Here is a 17720-nt window from a genome sequence, read left to right as displayed (position 1 = left end):
TAATTTAGCAAGGTCATATCTCCCAGTTCAAGTAAAATTAAAAATGACCTGATGTTTGTGCTGAAGCAGATAATGGAGGCAATATAGTCATCAGCAAAGTCTGAGAACCAATGTCTTGTGAACGTATTGAACCAGTGACGCTGTATTGCTACTTGTAGATGTGTTCCTGACTGGTGTTCTATTAGGAGCTATTCATTTTTATTTTTACTGTTTGATAGGAGGAATATCTGGCATTGTGAAAATTGTTCCTTTCATTGTTGATGGCGGTGTTTTCCAGTGGCAACGAGGAGCAGTTAACAGTTTATTACCACATGGGCCTTGTTTCTGCAAAATATCTTCAGCGAATTTTTGTCACAGAGAACACCAAAAATACTCTTCTTATTTGACATCTTCGACAAACTAGCATCCTGTATGATAAGATGTTACTTTTAATGATTTTACGTTCATCTGCAGGTAATATCGTTCAGCAAAATCCGTCTCTACGAGTAAGCATTCTTTTGTGGAAATCTATGAAGGATAAATAAGGAAAAGGTGTACAGCAACAGAGAAATTAATGTATGTAATACTTAAACTATCTAAGTGCCAGATTTTCTATTAAAAAACTTTATTACAGTATCAACAATTACACTTGATAACACAACAAAGTATTTGTTACACTGAATCCTTGGGATTCATCATGAAAGTATATTTAGGACAATTCTTAAACAGTGTTAAGAGAGGACTACATATGAAATACACTCCTACAGCTATCATAAAGGTAGAATGGACTTCATACAGATGGTCTATAAACATAACATTCGGACAGTCTTCTTTGTGGCCGGTTGCTGAAGGAAAATTTTTCCTCTTTTCGTTCATCAGTCCCAGTAATTATACATATTTCAAGCGAAAATAGTGCGTGAATTGAGATACGATGCAAAGTGTCACTGATTAATGGAGTGAGGTGATTCTCGTATGTCACGTTTATTGTTTCCCAAATCGTTTCTGATACCTATTGAACTGTTCAGTGGCGAAATGGTATTGTATCTATAGCGATCTATGAAACAGTTGCTATAAGTAACGCATGAGAAGTTCGCGTGACATAGCTGGAGACTCTAGGTGTATTTTTTACATAATTGTATTAATAATAAGATTTCTTTTGTAATTACGTACTTCCTAAGTATTGTTACAACGTAGTGATCCAAAATAATAGCTGTCTACTGAATGGATTGTGTCCACTTGAAAGACTCAGTGCAGTCACACAGCAGGCACTCGGCGATAAATAACGAATAAGTTAGGGGGATTGAGGAGGAGGTGGAGAGGGCGCTAGTCCTGGTGCGGGCGCGGCGCGTGCGCGCTGTATGCGATCTCCTGCGCGTCGCCCTCCAGGCTGCGGCCCCAGCCGCCGGGCGCGCCCCCGGGTCCGCTGGACGCTCCTCCAGCGCTCCAGCCGGAGCCGACTGCGGCCGGCGCGCTGCTCCAGCCACCTCCGGACGCTCCAGCGCCGGCCCAGCCGCCGCCGCTGCCGCCAGAGCCGCCGCGCAGGAATTTCTGCACCGCCAGCACGGCCCCCAGGACGAGCGCGATCTTGCTCACGATGAGCGCCTTGAACGCCAACACACCCACCACCAACAGACCCAGGGGTACCAACAGCAACATCTTGGCGCCCACTCCCAACAGGATGGGCAGCAGAGCCTTCAACAGCTTCTTCTTCTTACCACGGCCTGCGGACAGTAAACGCTGCAGTTAGCTTGTGCCCTAATTTCATAATTTCCCATCGCTTATGAAAATTGAAACTGAGATGAATACATATTTAACGGTTGCTCATGCTGCCTAAATGTCAGTATGACTAATTGTGATATACCCTTAATTTTGATATAAACCAGGCAGTTAGTTAATGATCAAATTCCATAAAAGTTATGCTATTTAGTAGGACAACCAGTTAGTCAGATAGTTCCCAACTATCTTGTCAAGTTACCTATGTAGCTTGACAAGTTGTTTAACTGATAGGGTGTTTAACTGGGATACAGTGGACACTAAATTTTAAACGTACTAATTGAGAGCCTTTGTAGCCAGGAGATCTACTTTGGATGATGTAGATTTGCAACACCAGTTCACGCATTTGGCCAACATACGGTGGAGTTATCTAAAGCAAAAATTCCATAATGACCTGTGTAGTATCACAGATCGGTACTCCCCTTCGCGCAGTGTCACAATAGATAATGGAAACGCACGTTTCTGACACACACCGACAGCGGTCACGAGGGCACCCAGCGGATCCAATGATATGTGCCACCTGGTCAGTGGCACTGGTATCACATGGCAGGTGGTAGCTACGCGGCACAATCTCAGTTAGTCTTCGCCAGCCTTCGGTCTCAGTCAGCCTTAGAAAGTTCGTTCGTGCATTAGTAGAAGGAGCCTCACACTGCATGATGCACTTTAGTTTACTTATTGTAATAGCTAGACTTCATGGCTGTTTGTTCTTTTGTAAAGTTTCTTGGCAATGCTTGGACAAAGCTACAAGTTAATTAAAACTTCTGTTAACTATATTTTCAAGTTCGCTAAACATATGTGCTCCTGTTCACCTTCCCTACGACGGCAGCTACACCACTCTGTAGCCCACCTTTCCTTACTGTTGTGTAGGAAGTAATGCACTACAATCTGGCCATTTCCCAAAAGAAACAATTGCTCGAATGGATTCCAACTACCTTGTCCAGTTACCTGTGGAGTATACTTGTTTGGATGGCTAGTTGGAACGCTTTTGCTATAAGTTAAGAGGCTTAGAAGTCAGGAGAGTGAAGATTTTGTAATTTTTCCGAATCACTTCATGTAAATTAAAAAATATCTATCCAATTGAGGAGATCACATGAGGAACGACAGGCTGAGGAACGTTTCTCTCATCGTTATTACTACCACCGTTTTTACAGGAATATGAAAGACGTTGCTATTGAAGTAACGGGTGTACATGCTCAGCAGCAAATCATTGGTGGTCCGAGTGCTTTTAGAGAATGTCATTTTGATTCTTCTGTATTTGTGAACAAATGGGTAGGAGGCATATGAAGAACTGTAGCAATGACTGCTAGTTTCCTTCCAGAGTTTTGGAGCTTTTGAAGCATTTGAGGAAGAGATATTACAGCGTCGACGACATTCAGAATATCAGAAGGTACACAATATGGAGTAATATCAGCAGACAAACTACAGAAAAAGGAGGAGATGGAAGATTAACGGAGATGAATGTGTTCTTATTTGATGTCAAGGTGATAATGACACTTTTGAAGCAACTGCATCAGGTGATATAATCATGTATTAAAAATGTGGAAGTGCGAAAGCAGAGAAGTGGTTCTTTTTAGTGTAGCTCCCCTCCCTACGGACCCATCAATTGCTGGGGCTCTAGGTTCCGCCCTCCTCGATGACTTTAACATCAATGGAGCGCTGAAATATAATTCGTGGTTTTAACTCATAGTACGACGAAGGATATTTTAATTTCATCAGCCTTCCAACCAGTTTTCATGCTCTCCGCTGTCATCTCCTATCTTCACTAATCTTTTCATTTTCACTTATTACATCCAATATATCCATTAATTGGTGTTCGTGCTTCTAATCTTTATTTATACATTTTTGTGGCCATAGTATCCAGAGATGCTTTATATTTATTGAAGACATTTTAAATTCGCCTTTGCAACTACAACAAAAACCATGTTCTTCTCACCCAACGCGTTTCCTTTCATTGAAACAAAAACATCATCTATGGTGGTATCTTAAGCCTGGTTTTCGTTCACATCGCTATATCATTGCACGTTTTTGAAGCATTCCTTCGTTTGGCACTAGTGGTTCTGGTCTAATGCTACCTTGATTTGCATAGTCATGCATTTCTTCATGTGATACAGACCACAATTAAGCTTTGCAATCAAGCTTTGGTGAGAAGTATGCAGAAACACCGGAACATTCTTAATCATGTGAGTTTTATTGAGACTTATGGTTATGGAGATTGTGTGGTGTCATAGATTTCTTACGTTTTCTAAACAGATAAATGTGAATTATCAAGGAGTGTAGTTACAACTGTAAAAGTGGAATCGCTAAAACAGAGTTTCTTTACTGTACCTTTAGTGTAGTGATGACTTAATGTCTCCATTTCCAAGAGGCAAAAAGTGGTCTCATAGCCTGTTATTTGAAGTTAAAGACGCTTTCCCATCACTTCGATTTACACCGGGGGTAGCACTAAAGCTGATACGAGTATATTACTCTATCCTCCGTTAACGGTTTGCATTTTGGGCCTGAGTTCGAATAACTGTCTGGTTATGTATGAAACGCCCTATAAATCTTTGGCTGTCCGCTGAATCGGCGCAATAACTCCTGAGAATATATAAGGAATTTTGTGTATCTACCATCAGAATGTAATTCAGAAACTATTAACTGTAATGGAAAATTCTTTTGTGTAATATACTAGTATTTCGATACATAATCAAAAGAAAAGAAAACGCTCGTAATCATTTCTTCTACATTCTGGTGAAATATGTCCTAAGAAAATGCGTACAAAAAGCTAGCATTTCTTCCACAGATTGCAAAAACGGGTCTTTGACTTCCTGGCATAGATCAGAGATTTAGGCAGTGATTTATGTTTTCAAATGAATACAGACTATATCCAGATAAACAATGTTCTTTATACTCTAATAATGTGAATTTCGAGCTCATCAGTAGCAATCTGTGCCGTTTAGCGAGGATTAGCAATACAGAAGTACTGTGCCCTTATAGAAAGTCGTCGCTGTTCTATTTCGAGAGAATATCTGGTAGGCCGCCGCCCTTTCCATTCGTACACTTTCAATAATTACCAGTTATGATACACACTGTACAAAGATTTTACACTTCGACGCTCCCCTACCTCCCCACTCTGCTTGGGACCCAAAACGGCCGCTACGAGTTCTCATACGTCCTGCATAAAAAATCCACAGTGGTGGCGGCTCGAGCGTCCCTCACAGCTTTGCGCCGCAAAGAAACGGCTTCTGTCGCTTGTTTCTTAAACCGGCCCTCAGTCTTCCTCGCCACAGTAGCAGTAAATCCACGAGTTACAACACAAGTACGTGTTACATTGCAGATATGCTCTGAATACCCGTAGATGGGATCTTCAAAGGAAGTCATATACTCAGTAGTTCAAACCAAAACTCACACAGACAAAGTTTTAGGTGCTACAGAGGTTACCTCGAGGACAAATCGAAGATACGGCACTATGTCTGGAAACTTCATCCAGTAACACTACAGGGCATCGGAGACGCAGGGGTCAACACGGTCTTACTGTGAGGGCTCCCGTTTTCAGTCCGTCATCGTCATGAGACGACAGAAACAGGGAATACCAGACAGTAACGGTCTGTGACGCCTCCGTCACACATATCTTCCACCCATCCACGATATCTCGTAGAGGTCATTCAACTGTTGGCAATATAATGTGGACAATAGCTGGAAAAATGTAATTGTAAGAATAAAAATGCGTTAAAAGTTAGAAGTATACCGAGATACTATATTGGACGCGAGCAGCTACAGGAAAATTTCTAAATAAATGAGAACAGGTTTCCACGGTCTATGTCCAAAGAATATCCTGCTAGGTGTGTGTTGCAGTGTTCAGTATCGTCACTGCAATGAAAACAATACCAGCTGAGACTGGACGTTATGTCCATATTCACTTAACTAGTACGCAGAATAAGCTCTACAAAATGAGATTTGAACCTGATATAAAAGCAAGTGAGAGTACAAAGTGAACGATGGAGACGAGAATGTTTATCACTAGCGGAATATGTACAAAATATCGAGTTGGAATAACATGTATGAACAGAAGTGAGAGGGGAAATACGGATAACAAAGTAAAGAACTACGAGGAAATGTTATAAAATAAATACATGCATTTTGCATGGAATCAGCTCCATTTTCTCATGGATCTACAATAGTAATACCAACAAATATACTTATTTGACAACTAAAATGTGCTAACAACTGGGTCTTTTGAGCCTCGACGAAGAAGCAAGTATTTTATAATTTTCTCCAGAAATACACAATATACACCGAATAATGATTTGTGAAAAAAATTCAATAACAGAATTATGAATACTTGTGAAGAACAATATTTAAGATGAGAACCACGCATCCGAAATGAATTTGGTTTTTGTATCCGACCCTTGCACCTTCAGAAAGAAAACTGTTCCACAAGCAGTACGTAGCGAATGTTATCTGTACTCAGTATTCTTACAGTTTAACCGGAAGCAGACTATCATAAACTGGAAGTACCTTGGAGTATGAATATCTTTCTAAATACGCTGTTAGTCATGAAGTTAACACCCGAGCCTAGCTTCATAGACAAACATTTACTCCGTGCTGGACGCAAAACGTTTAACGGTTTCCAGAGAAGTAACGTCATCGAGCTGGCCGTTTACATGCCTCACTACCGGAAATGAGGCTGTAAAGGACCCGTAAAACGAGACGCATTCTCCTCTGTCACGTGTCCCTCTTTCATTGCTTTACAGTCCATTCTCCTCTGTCCGGGTCGTTGCTCTTGTACAAAGGAATGTAAAGGAGTTCAACAATAGAAAATAGCAACAACTGCACTCACAACCAGTCTTAAAAATGTTATTAGTAACGCTTTTAACACATTTTTATGAAAAAGAAGTTGCCACACTTGAGTAATTACATGATTAATTGTGGGGGAGCCGTGTGAATTTAACGTAGCATTTAAGAACACGCGTTTCGTACTAGATTTTAGGAACCTTTACGTCTTCTCAAAGTTCTTCAGGAGACAGTGTTGTATCACATGTGTGAGCTAATACAAATATTGAAATTTTCTCACAAAATTAAGAAATAGCGTTGCAATATAAAAGTAAGGTAACCTGCTCCTAACTTGGATTCTTGAAACTAATAATCTGGTGGTTTATGAAGGCTGTGAGCTTAAAAACATAGTAGTTCAACAACTTTGCTTCTGCCGTTTTGCAATAGATGGCGGAAGCGACGAGTGGTGGTGCAGATGGTGGGTCGTAAGTGTCGTGTAATAAGCTTAACTGCTTGTAAAGGAAACGCAGTCAAACTAATCGTCGGCTTGTCAGTGCATCATAAAGTTATTCTCGATTGAATGTGTCAACTTACGAGCCCAATTTTCGTCATCTCCTAGTGAAAGAGCGTGCAGAGAATGGTTTCAAGGTTTCAAGGACGGTGATCTTGACGTCAAAGACCGGAATAGCGGTGGAAGAGAGAATTTCAACTCTACTGAAACTTACAGAAACACTCAGCGGCTAACATTATCGAAAGAAAATTATGCTCGTGAGCCGAGCACCGAAAGACAAACGAACACAACACAGGGAAAGAAATAAGAAGGTGATTTTTCGGCATGACAGTGCTCTACAGACGTAATCGGAAACGTTGGAAACGGAAGTTCAATCCCACATGCCCTATAGTTCAGACATTGCTCCCTCTGACTATCACCTTTTCCGATCAATGGAACAAGACCTGGCCGACCAGCACTTCCAGCCACATGAACAGGTACAAAATTGCACCAATTCATAGAACTCTCCAAAGACTCTCAGTTCTTCCGCCGCCGGATTCTATGTTGCCCGGAAGATGGAAGAAAGTAGTGGCCAGCGATGACCAGTCCTTTATATCCACAAATTTTTTGTAAGTGTTTCACAATAGAGCCTCGAACGGCGAGAAAAAACAACGGAAGCAAAGTAGAACTAATAGCTAATTTCGATGAAAATGTAAACTTCAGTAAGGCAGTAGTCAGAGACAATCACAGCGTCGTGCTATTACTGAAAGTCGCATTTGGACCATAAATATATCTGTCTGAAGTAAAATTCTAGAAATACATGTACTATTTGCCTATTTAGTCAACACTGAACCTCGAATTACTGACAAAGATATAGACAACTCCACATGTCCAAACAAGACGGTGGTCTCCATACGGACATTCTTACGAGTGTATCACGAACTTCACTACTCCCAGTGCAATACCTCAGTAATTAAGGTACGAAGACGCTCACTCCTTTATATGCTGAGGATTCAGCACTGGTATTCGCACACCTTCTTTATTGATGCTGGGAGTACCACTCAGTCCTTCTTTATACATCACTTCCCAACGCGTTGTTGGTACTTGGTGTTAGGAAGCGACTCCTGAGAGATGAGAGTCACGGCCAAGCAAACAAGTGCTGGTCGCGTGTCGACGCTGGGTCCACAGAGGGCTCTCACGCCGTTAGCTAAACAGATGAAGGGCGACACCTCCTGTCGAGCCAGGCACCAGCTTCGTGAGAGGCAGCTGACTGTGGCGCCGTCCGCTCCGTCTTTTTCTTTTTCTCAAGTTTTCAACGTTTAATCCCGCCCATTCCTTAACTGCTGAACAGCATACCCTTAGCTGTTATCTCCCAAGTCTACCATTAACGATGGTCTGAGATAATGGAATGCAGAATCAAGATCTGGAATGAAGCCAACTTACCACAGCCCAGTGAAATATACTGCAGAATTCATTTCGGTGATAAGAAAGGAATGAGTCTAATCATCAGCAAGCTTACGTCGAATTTGTGAGAACATCCTAATGACCACCGGTGGTTCAGAGTTTAAAGAAGAAGCGATTCGAGCATTACTCATTATAATTTAGTACCAATCAGTATTTCCCTTAATAACTGCGTACACTAAGTGACCACGAAAAGTGTGGAAGTTATTTCACACAAACCCTTAAAGACCTGTACTGAACACTTTCATGCTTCCATATTTCACCAGCTATTTCGGCTGTAGTGATTTTGAAACGATAGACCTTCATAACTGGTAAAGATACAAACATTTTATTTATTACATAGCAGCAAGTTGTTCCTCTTCTTACATTCGGCGGGTTAGGAGAAAAATATCTGCAACAAATGTCAATCCCTCCTACAAGAGCTACGTTCATGGTTCAGAGTCTGGGGTCGAATCCGACCACGGGTGACAGTTATAGGAATACTTAATGGGAAAATATGGCTACGCCATCAAGGCACGAAGCGCTCATATCCTCATCCGATCACCAAGATTTATTCTGAATTACCGAAACTGCTTAGTGTGAATGCCTGGATGTTTGGAAGTTGGCCATTTTCTTTCCATTCGTGTGCTGTTCGAGGCTGTGCTCTGCCTCCAATGAGGTCGTTAGCTATGGCACGTTCATTCAGCATTTTCTTCGTTTCTCCTTCGAGAATGTGAAATCGCGAGCTTTGTTAATGATAAAATTTCGCCGACATTTTCGTTTCCTTCGAGATATTTCGTCCAAGTGCGTCTCTAAGAAGCTACTTTGCGTTCTCTGTCAATAGTCCAATGCAGGTGAGATCAGGATGACTGCCTTACGGAAGATATGTGAACGATATGGCTGACGAAATACACGTACATAACTGTAGAGTGGAACGGGAACAGAAACACGGAAACGGAGGCATTAAATCTTTAATTTTGTCTTTAAAGCAATGTAGAGAGGATGTCTCTATGGAAACGCAGTAAGGTCGATGACATATTCTCTCTACGTCTACTTTAATGGCTCCTAGTACACTTAACTAAAAATTTACACCGTCTTCGTGATGTGAAAATGAAATTATGACTGAACCACCAAAGTAATATGCAGCTATGTCTTGAGAAATATCACACTGGCACAATTTTAAACCGTCGGTCCGGAGATAAATTTTTGTTCGCCCGGGCACGAATCACCTCTTGAGAAAAGGTGGCTATATAAAGTGTTACGGTTTGGAATGGATTAAGATGTAGGGACCATGTTTCATCTGAGTAGATTTGTACTGTACTAATGATTCGTGAAAAACTAAGTGCCGAATCGTGACTCTTCCGACTGAGATGACTTATATGATTACATCCCATGAATTTATTCAAAGTTCCATTTTAAAGTGGTTTGTTTCCTATGTTTTCAGCATCTTTTCAGTACTGTGGGGTTGTCATTCGTTGACAGGGGCGTACCTGTATGTGGAGTGTTTGAGGAGAATGAACGTCGCTATATTGCATTCGCCACTGTCATACAGGTGCACCATTTGGCACGCTAGTTAGGAGACCGGTAATTTGGACAGTTGGCGTTTTATTTCTGACATGTTAAATCTGATGTCTGTAATCTGTCGTCGAGGTCTCCGTAACGTTAACTTTCAAAAAGATAACGCAGTACCGCATGTTTCCCGTGCACAGGGTATTGGCCTGTTCCCTTGGCCAGCATGTTCTCCAGGTATTTGACCCACAGAGAGCCAGTTCCAGAGATTAAAGTTGATGAATTCCGACACAGAGTTGGAACAGCACGGATTACAATTCCAATCCATGATAACAAAAATTGTCGTCAGGCTATCTGTTTCCTTCTGAAGTGCCCATCTTTAGACCCGCTTAAAACATGTCCTATTGCACTATCTGATTCGGACACAACTACGTAATGCAGAATCTATCGTCAGACGTCATGAGAGGCAGACCCGCGAATATAAAAAGAAACGGGGACTGCTGCGTTGTTAGCAGAGAATGAGTAGCGGCATATTTGGTCTACAGGAGAGCTCAGTTACTTAGAATCTGGTTATAGGATGTCATCTGAGTAACAAGTCGATGCCGCATGGAGTGGCCGCGCGTTTTGAGGTGCCGGAGGTTCGAGTCCTCCCTCGGGAATGGGTGTATGTTGTTCTTAGCATAAGTTACTTTAAGTTAGTTTAAGTAGTGTGTAAGTCTAGGGACCGATGACCTTGGCAGTTTGGTTACTTAGGAATTCACACACATTTGAACATTTTGAACAAATCGAGGTATAACATTTCAACCATTCTAAAGCTGCCCAAGAAGACTGTTGATGAAGTGACTGTGAAGTGGAAACGTGATGTACAAATCACAGCTAAACCTAGACCAGGCGTACTTCATGTAGTAATGGACAGGAACCGTCGAGCATTGCGGAGGGTGGTTGTAAAAAGTCCATTAAATCAGTGGAAGGAATCACTCATGAGCTCAAATGTGCTACCTGTAGTCCAGCCAGCACAATGGCCAAGCAGCTTCTCATAAGCCACATGTTTCTGTTGTCAATGTTGAGCGACGCTTGAGCTGGTGTAGAGAGCAACGCTATTGGACGGTAGATGAATGAACTAGTGAACTGGAATGACGTGTATCCAGTGGCAATGAGGTGGAAGGATTAGTGCGTTTGGCGAATGCTCTTAGAACGTTACCCGCCATTACATATAGTGCGAACAGTGAGCGACGGTGGAGGTGGTGTTACTGAGTGCGGGTGTATTTCCTGGTTAGGGTGTGGTTCGCCTCGTGATTAACAGACCAGTGAATGCGGAAGGGTATGAACACATTTTATATCATCAAATACTGCGCACAGAAGAGCAGGAGCAGCTCCGAGCTCAGCATGACAATGCACTCTGTCATAATGCAACATCCCTGTGGAAATGATTTGTTGACAGTAACATTCCTGAATTGGACTCATCTGTACTGAGTCCAGACCTGGTCCCAAAGGAGCACCTTTGGTATTAACGGTGTGCTTCTGGTTGTTCTGCCGAATTGTTGTTTCAACAACCGATCCGACCGTCCTTTCCATGTGCTGCGAGTTTATCTGTTACCTGTACTTGCTGCCTGGACTTCAACAACAATGGTCGAAGTGCTGTGCATAAAATATTGAAACAACAACGCAGCAGAGCACTCAGAAGCACGTTACTGATCATTCGCACCGAGAGAACTTGAGAGATCACCTTTGGGATGAGTTAGATCGTCGATTTTGTTCCAGCCCCCAGCGTCCATCACTACCTTCTCTGATTTCGACTCTTGCGCAAGCTGCCACTCTTCCACAGACAGCCCGCTGAAAGCGCTCCGAGCAAAGCCGCCATAGAGGCGAATGCTGGACACCAACCTCACCAGTGTTCACAAACACTTGTCCGGATACTTTTGACGCGACGGTGTTCACTAAAATCGGAGTGGTATCGTCAAGAGATACAAATGATGACGTAATCGTATATGTCTCTCCAGCCGCCTCATAGCCATCGTTGCTATCATAGGTGGCAGCTGTGTGGAGTCAATGACACAGCCCGTATACCCGCAAATGACCTATCAACTGAATCATGTAGTCTTCTTAATATACTATGTGGGCACAATAAATAATGTTTCATTAGATATCTTTTCTGGTGCTGTAATTCTTATGACATCAGCGTACTGAAGTAGAGAGTTCTCCCTGCTTCACAACGCCTTGGTGCCCCGCCGCGTCTGCCGATTTCGTTACCGCTGCCTCTATACGAGATGTGGCTAAAACCAGTCGCGGTCACGACCCACGCAGCGCCACGGGTAATACGATAGCCGGCGCGGCCAGTGGAAGGGGGGCAGGGCACTTTCATCGGGCCTCGCGGGAGAAAGTCCCGGCCGGTGGCGTCACCGGACGCTCGCATCCGCGGCTCATCGCCTTCCAAGAAGCGGCCGAGGTGCGGCGCTGCCGGATGCTGGCCGAAACGCGAGCTTCGGAGAAGACGCCACCCCTGCCGCGGAACTGTGCCGCCTGCCTTGTGGGTCACGACGGAGCGCGTGGGTCGGCGCTCATTGTCGCGACCCCACCCTGCGTCGCGATTAGGCGTTCCCGTTACGGCTCGGGCGCTGCACCTCCGCACGTCCGCTCGGTAATCATGCGGGCACTTACCGCCAGCGTGGCTTTCTACTCGACCTTCGCGTCTGCTGCCTGTGAGGGCGGCACATCCCGTGAGAGCTGTGCATTGTCTGGTTTTAGGCGGTCAACGCAGAACAGTCTGATCAGAAAGGGTCGGGTGTGCGGCATACATCGAAATGTTGCAGTCATACTTGTCTATTCGTACAAAAGTGAAAGCTACCTCAGTACCTATTACTGACATGTCTTCTTTAGGTAACCCAGCGACTTAGACGAATAAACATCCGATCTCGGGAACTTTTGCATATGACATCTCCTCGGGTTTCTAGAATGAAATTTTCACTCTGCAGCGGAGTGTGCGCTGATATGAAACTTCATGCCAGATTAAAACTGTGTGCCGTACCGAGACTCGATTTCGGGACGTATGCCTTTCGCGGGCAACTCTCCTGCAGGAGAGCTTCTACGAAGTTTGGAAGGTGAGAGAGGTACTGGCGGAAGTAAAGCTGTCAGGAGGGGGCATGAGTCGTCCTTGGGTAGCTCAGATGGTACAGCACCCTCTCGCGAAAGGCATAGGTCGCGAGTCCGAATCTCGGTTCGGCACACAGTTTCAATCTGCCAGGAAGTTTCATATCTCGTCGGGTTGTCAGACAAGCATCACCGTCGTCTTGAAGAAAGATCGCAGCAAGTGTCCTGAATGACAACTTCTCGCAATGATGATACTGGAAAACTACTTATTTCTTTTTTCCCCTTGATACTTGTACTTTAACGATATTCTCCGATTCCAAGTGAATAACTTGCTGGTGTGAGTGTACTGGGGACACTAAATGGCAGTTCAGTATTGAATGTAGAGTCCATGTAGACCACGATGCATTGAAAACTGGGCTGATTTAACCTGTTTTTGGTCCAAAGTTTGATCCTTTTGGACCCCATTTGACTAATAACTCCTCTAAAATCCTTTCTCTAGTATTGCCTCTTTTCCGTTGCTTCGTCATTTTAGAGCTTAACATCATGAAATTATTTACCTCTTTTTATGAATCGGCCAAAAAGTCAACTGGATTGGTAGTAACAGAAAGATAATTGACACAGTTATGGTATTATTTCCCTGAGTCCGTTGGTGTTTGCTGAATAATGTGTTATGTTTGATAACTATTGAACAAAATATGCAGCAGCTCTTATTTTTAATACCAGTCCGGGGCCGGCCGCGGTGGTCTCGCGGTTCTAGGCGCTCAGTCCGGAATCGCGCGACTGCTACGGTCGCAGGTTCGAATCCTGCCTCGGGCACGGATGTGTGTGATGTCCTTAGGTTAGTTAGGTTTAAGTAGTTCTAAGTTCTAGGGGACTGATGACCATAGATGTTAAGTCCCATAGTGCTCAGAGCCATTTGAACCATTTGAATTTGAACCAGACCGGGAACAGTCTATACGGGTATGGTGTCGCTGTCCTAGGTAGCAGCAATGTCATACTTGTCAGGCCTTGTTCGTTATACGCTTCTTCTGACAGAATTTATAGCATTTCATATCGATTTAACTCTACAGCAGGTACAATACAAACTAAAGCAGATGACAGTACTGAGTTTTCAACGTTCTGTATCGTGGTGAAATGGTAACAAAACCATTTACAACCACAGTATATGCTCCATCTGTGTCCGGAAATGAAATGCAGTGTCACAGCGGAACGACAGTTATAGCAGAAGAACAAGCAGCTAAAGCCTATAACATTTGAAGGAACTCTTTTTACTACGGTTTGTAATAGAGTATGAGAGTTTTTCACTGAATGGGACATTTCTCAACACAAATGTGGATGGCAAGAAACAGCAATTAAACTACGGGACGATGTTTGCGATCATGCCAAACAAACACTGAACATCCATTAACACCGAACATTATTATTATTATTAAGTACGTGTAATTAGTATGAGCACGTTTCTAACGGAATCTTGGATGTTACAACGTCAGCACTCGGGATGAATTGCATACCTTGCTGGGAAACAAGAAGTCACGGGAAGGGTTGTCGCATTTGAAGATGAGCTGTGTATGAGACCCGAATGTTGCCGTTATATGTCCGTAAGGCGAAAGTGTAGAAACGATATCCAAGCATTCTGTTGCAGAGGAGTGTACAGTGAACGTGACAACACGTAACGAGTCAACTGACTTAAAACGTGAAACGATGATCGGTGCAAGACGAATGTGTTATGGACTGTCGGGAATTACAGAAGAATTAGGGTTTCTAGGCTCAACAGTTAGTAGGGTGTATTTTCACTGCCACAGGGACAACGTTTCCCTTAGTGTAATCCGCCATACAGGTCGATCGTGGAAGTGTTTGAGGAATATATGTCACGTATACGCAATAAGCAGTGATCCATGGTCAGGTGTGAGTCATAGCGGCACCGAGTTGTGGAAGACAGGAACGCATTTCTGCCATAGCTGTACGGAGAGGATTGCTCCGTATTGGTTTCATCAGCTGACGATTGACTTTATTCTGCTACTTCACGATGAATTTGGCGAGGAAGGTACTGCCATTAGCATAACGTAAAGAGATTCAAAAGTATTATTATTTTAGGCTGCATATGCAAACCCTAAGCTGCGTTTGTAGCATTTGTGTTTTTAGACAAAGGTGACTGGTGCATATTCTTAGAAATTTTGAAGCTAGCAGGTATTAAATATAGGGATTGAGAAATCATTTTTAACTTGTACAGAAACTAATCTCAAGTCTTAAAAGTCAAAAGACATGAAAGGCAAGTACTGGCTGGGGAGTGAGACAGGACTGTGGCCTACTCATATTTTATTTAATCATTTAACAAAGCGTGGAATAAAAAATAAGAAATCTTGAGAGGGAATTAAAAAAACTTGGAGAAGAAATGAAAAATTTAAATTGAATTGAGATTTCTTGTGCCTTAAAAAAAAAAAAAAACGCAATAGATACTCAATGAAGAAACAGACCCCAGAATTGTTTCAGGTATTGACTCAAGTCTCTCAGAAGTGCACACATTTCAGGTATGTAAACATGTTGTGGCTAACATAGTCCACTAACAGTAACAGCACTTCAAATGAAATGTCATGTCCGATAATGTATTTCGGACTGGTGGCTTTTGGATATGCGTGCGTGTTACGTTGTTACCTGTGCTCAAACTGCATGCCAGAAATCTTATGAGTATATTATTGTTAACAAATTGCAGAAACGTCTGCACGTACTGTTAATCTCACGTTATATTGATCCCGGTACGTTGTATTACGCTTTGTAGATTCTTGAGAACATAAATGCAGAAATTACAATAGTAAAATCAAAGTAGTAACAGCTGAAGGCAAACATGACGTCATTTAGCAAATTTAAGGTTTCTCTAATGCCAATAACATTGTGATTCTCTCAGAGACAGCAAGAGACATGCAAGAGAAGCAGAAGTAGTAGAAGTAGTAGTAGTAGTAATAGTAGGAGTACGGAATGTAAAGGGTCTTGAAATGATGTTATAAGATGAACAGCAACAAAAGTACAGCTAGGGTAATGGAAAGTAGCCCCTTAAGCGATACGGACGGAATTAGATTAGTATATAAAACACTAAGGATCGTAAATGGGTTTTGGTATTTATACAGAAAAATAACTGACGCTACTGGAAGTGAAAAGGATATAAAACGCAGGTTGCCAATAACAACAAAAGTCTTTTTCTGAAAAAGAACCAATATGAGCGACTTTTGATGCCCTTTAGCCGCGCGGTATTAGCCGAGCGGTCTAGGGCACTGCAGTCATGGACTGGTGGTGGTGGTTAGTGTTTAACGTCCCGTCGACAACGAGGTCATTAGAGACGTAGCGCAAGCTCGGGTTAGGGAAGGATTGGGAAGGAAATCGGCCGTGCCCTTTCAAAGGAACCATCCCGGCATTTGCCTGAAACGATTTAGGGAAATCACGGAAAACCTAAATCAGGATGGCCGGAGACGGGATTGAACCGTCGTCCTCCCGAATGCGAGTCCAGTGTGCTAACCACTGCGCCACCTCGCTCGGTCATGGACTGTACGGCTGGTCCCGGCGGAGGTTCGAGTCCTCTCGGGCATGGGTGTTGTGTTTGTCAAATGGTTCAAATGGCTCTGAGCACTATGGGACTCAACTTCTGAGGTCATCAGTCCCCTAGGACTTAGAACTACTTAAACCTAACTAACCTAAGGACATCACACACATCCGTGCCCAAGGCAGGATTCGAACCTGCGACCATCTCGGTCACACGGTTCCAGGCTGTAGCGCCTAGAACCGCACGGCCACTCCGGCCGGCGTGTGTTTGTCATTAGGATAATTTAGGTTAAGTAATGTGTACGCTTAAGGACTGACGACCGTAGCAGTTAAGTCCCATAAGCTTTCACACACAGTTGAACATTTTTTGATGCTCTTTAGAATGTAGCCTTACATGAAACTCAAACGTAGACGAAAACATTTCGGGAAAAAAGAGAATAGAAGCTCTTTTGAAATGCGGTGTTAGAGGAGAACGCTGAAGATTGGATAGCTGACGAGGTGCTATTAAGAACTGAAATTTCTGGAAGAAGTTGAGTAGAAGAAGGGTTCGTTTGATAGTACCGTACTGAAACATAGAAATTGCAAACTGAAAACAGCAGTAACGATTCGAGGTATACGAGTTAATAGGCAGAAAGTACTGAAAGTATCTGAGACAAAAACTGAGGAAGAAACCGACGCTGGTGGCCTCACCTTCATCCTGCAGGGCGCGCTGGATCTGTCCCGGGATCTCGTCGGGCAGCTTGAACTGCAGGGAGTGCGTCCTGAGGAACCTGCCGGTGGCCTCCATCATCAGGTCGACGAGCCTGTCGGTGCGGCTGGCCGGCTCCTGGCTGTCTATGGCGTTCTGCATGTCGGCCTCGGAGGCGAGCGCCCGGCCGCCGTCGCGGTCGTCGGCGGCGCCGGTCCTCACGAACGACACGCCGTCGGCCAGCTTGATGTCGGACATGCGGGCGGCGCGGACGAGCGCGGCGGCCGTCTTCACCCCCAGACAGCTGACCAGGTCCCCGCGCTCCGTACAGTCGGCCAGCACCTTGACGGCCAGCCGCCAGCCGGCTCCGTCGCCGCCTCCGGAGACGCCGCGGCCCTCCACGCCCACCTCGTTGTCCTCGACGGCCACCGGCGGCACCACGGCGGCAGAGAAGGCCGCCGCGGCCAGCGA

General features: G+C 43.9%; 1 protein-coding gene across 1 annotated transcript; it reads right to left on the bottom strand.

The window, feature by feature from the left end:
* Positions 1-701: 701 nt before the first annotated feature.
* On the bottom strand, positions 702-17448 carry LOC124788843. Its single transcript, XM_047256126.1, has 2 exons — positions 17252-17448; positions 702-1700 (listed from the first exon to the last, which is right to left on the bottom strand). Exons 1-2 carry the CDS (start codon positions 17409-17411, stop codon positions 1303-1305), a joined length of 558 nt encoding a protein of 185 aa, XP_047112082.1. The 5' UTR covers positions 17412-17448; the 3' UTR covers positions 702-1302.
* Positions 17449-17720: the final 272 nt, after the last annotated feature.

Source organism: Schistocerca piceifrons, chromosome 3 (genome assembly GCF_021461385.2).
Source record: "Schistocerca piceifrons isolate TAMUIC-IGC-003096 chromosome 3, iqSchPice1.1, whole genome shotgun sequence".
NCBI classification, from domain to species: domain Eukaryota; kingdom Metazoa; phylum Arthropoda; class Insecta; order Orthoptera; family Acrididae; genus Schistocerca; species Schistocerca piceifrons.
The sequence above is the reverse complement of the archived record's forward strand: the minus strand, read 5'-3'. Positions and strand labels throughout refer to the sequence as shown.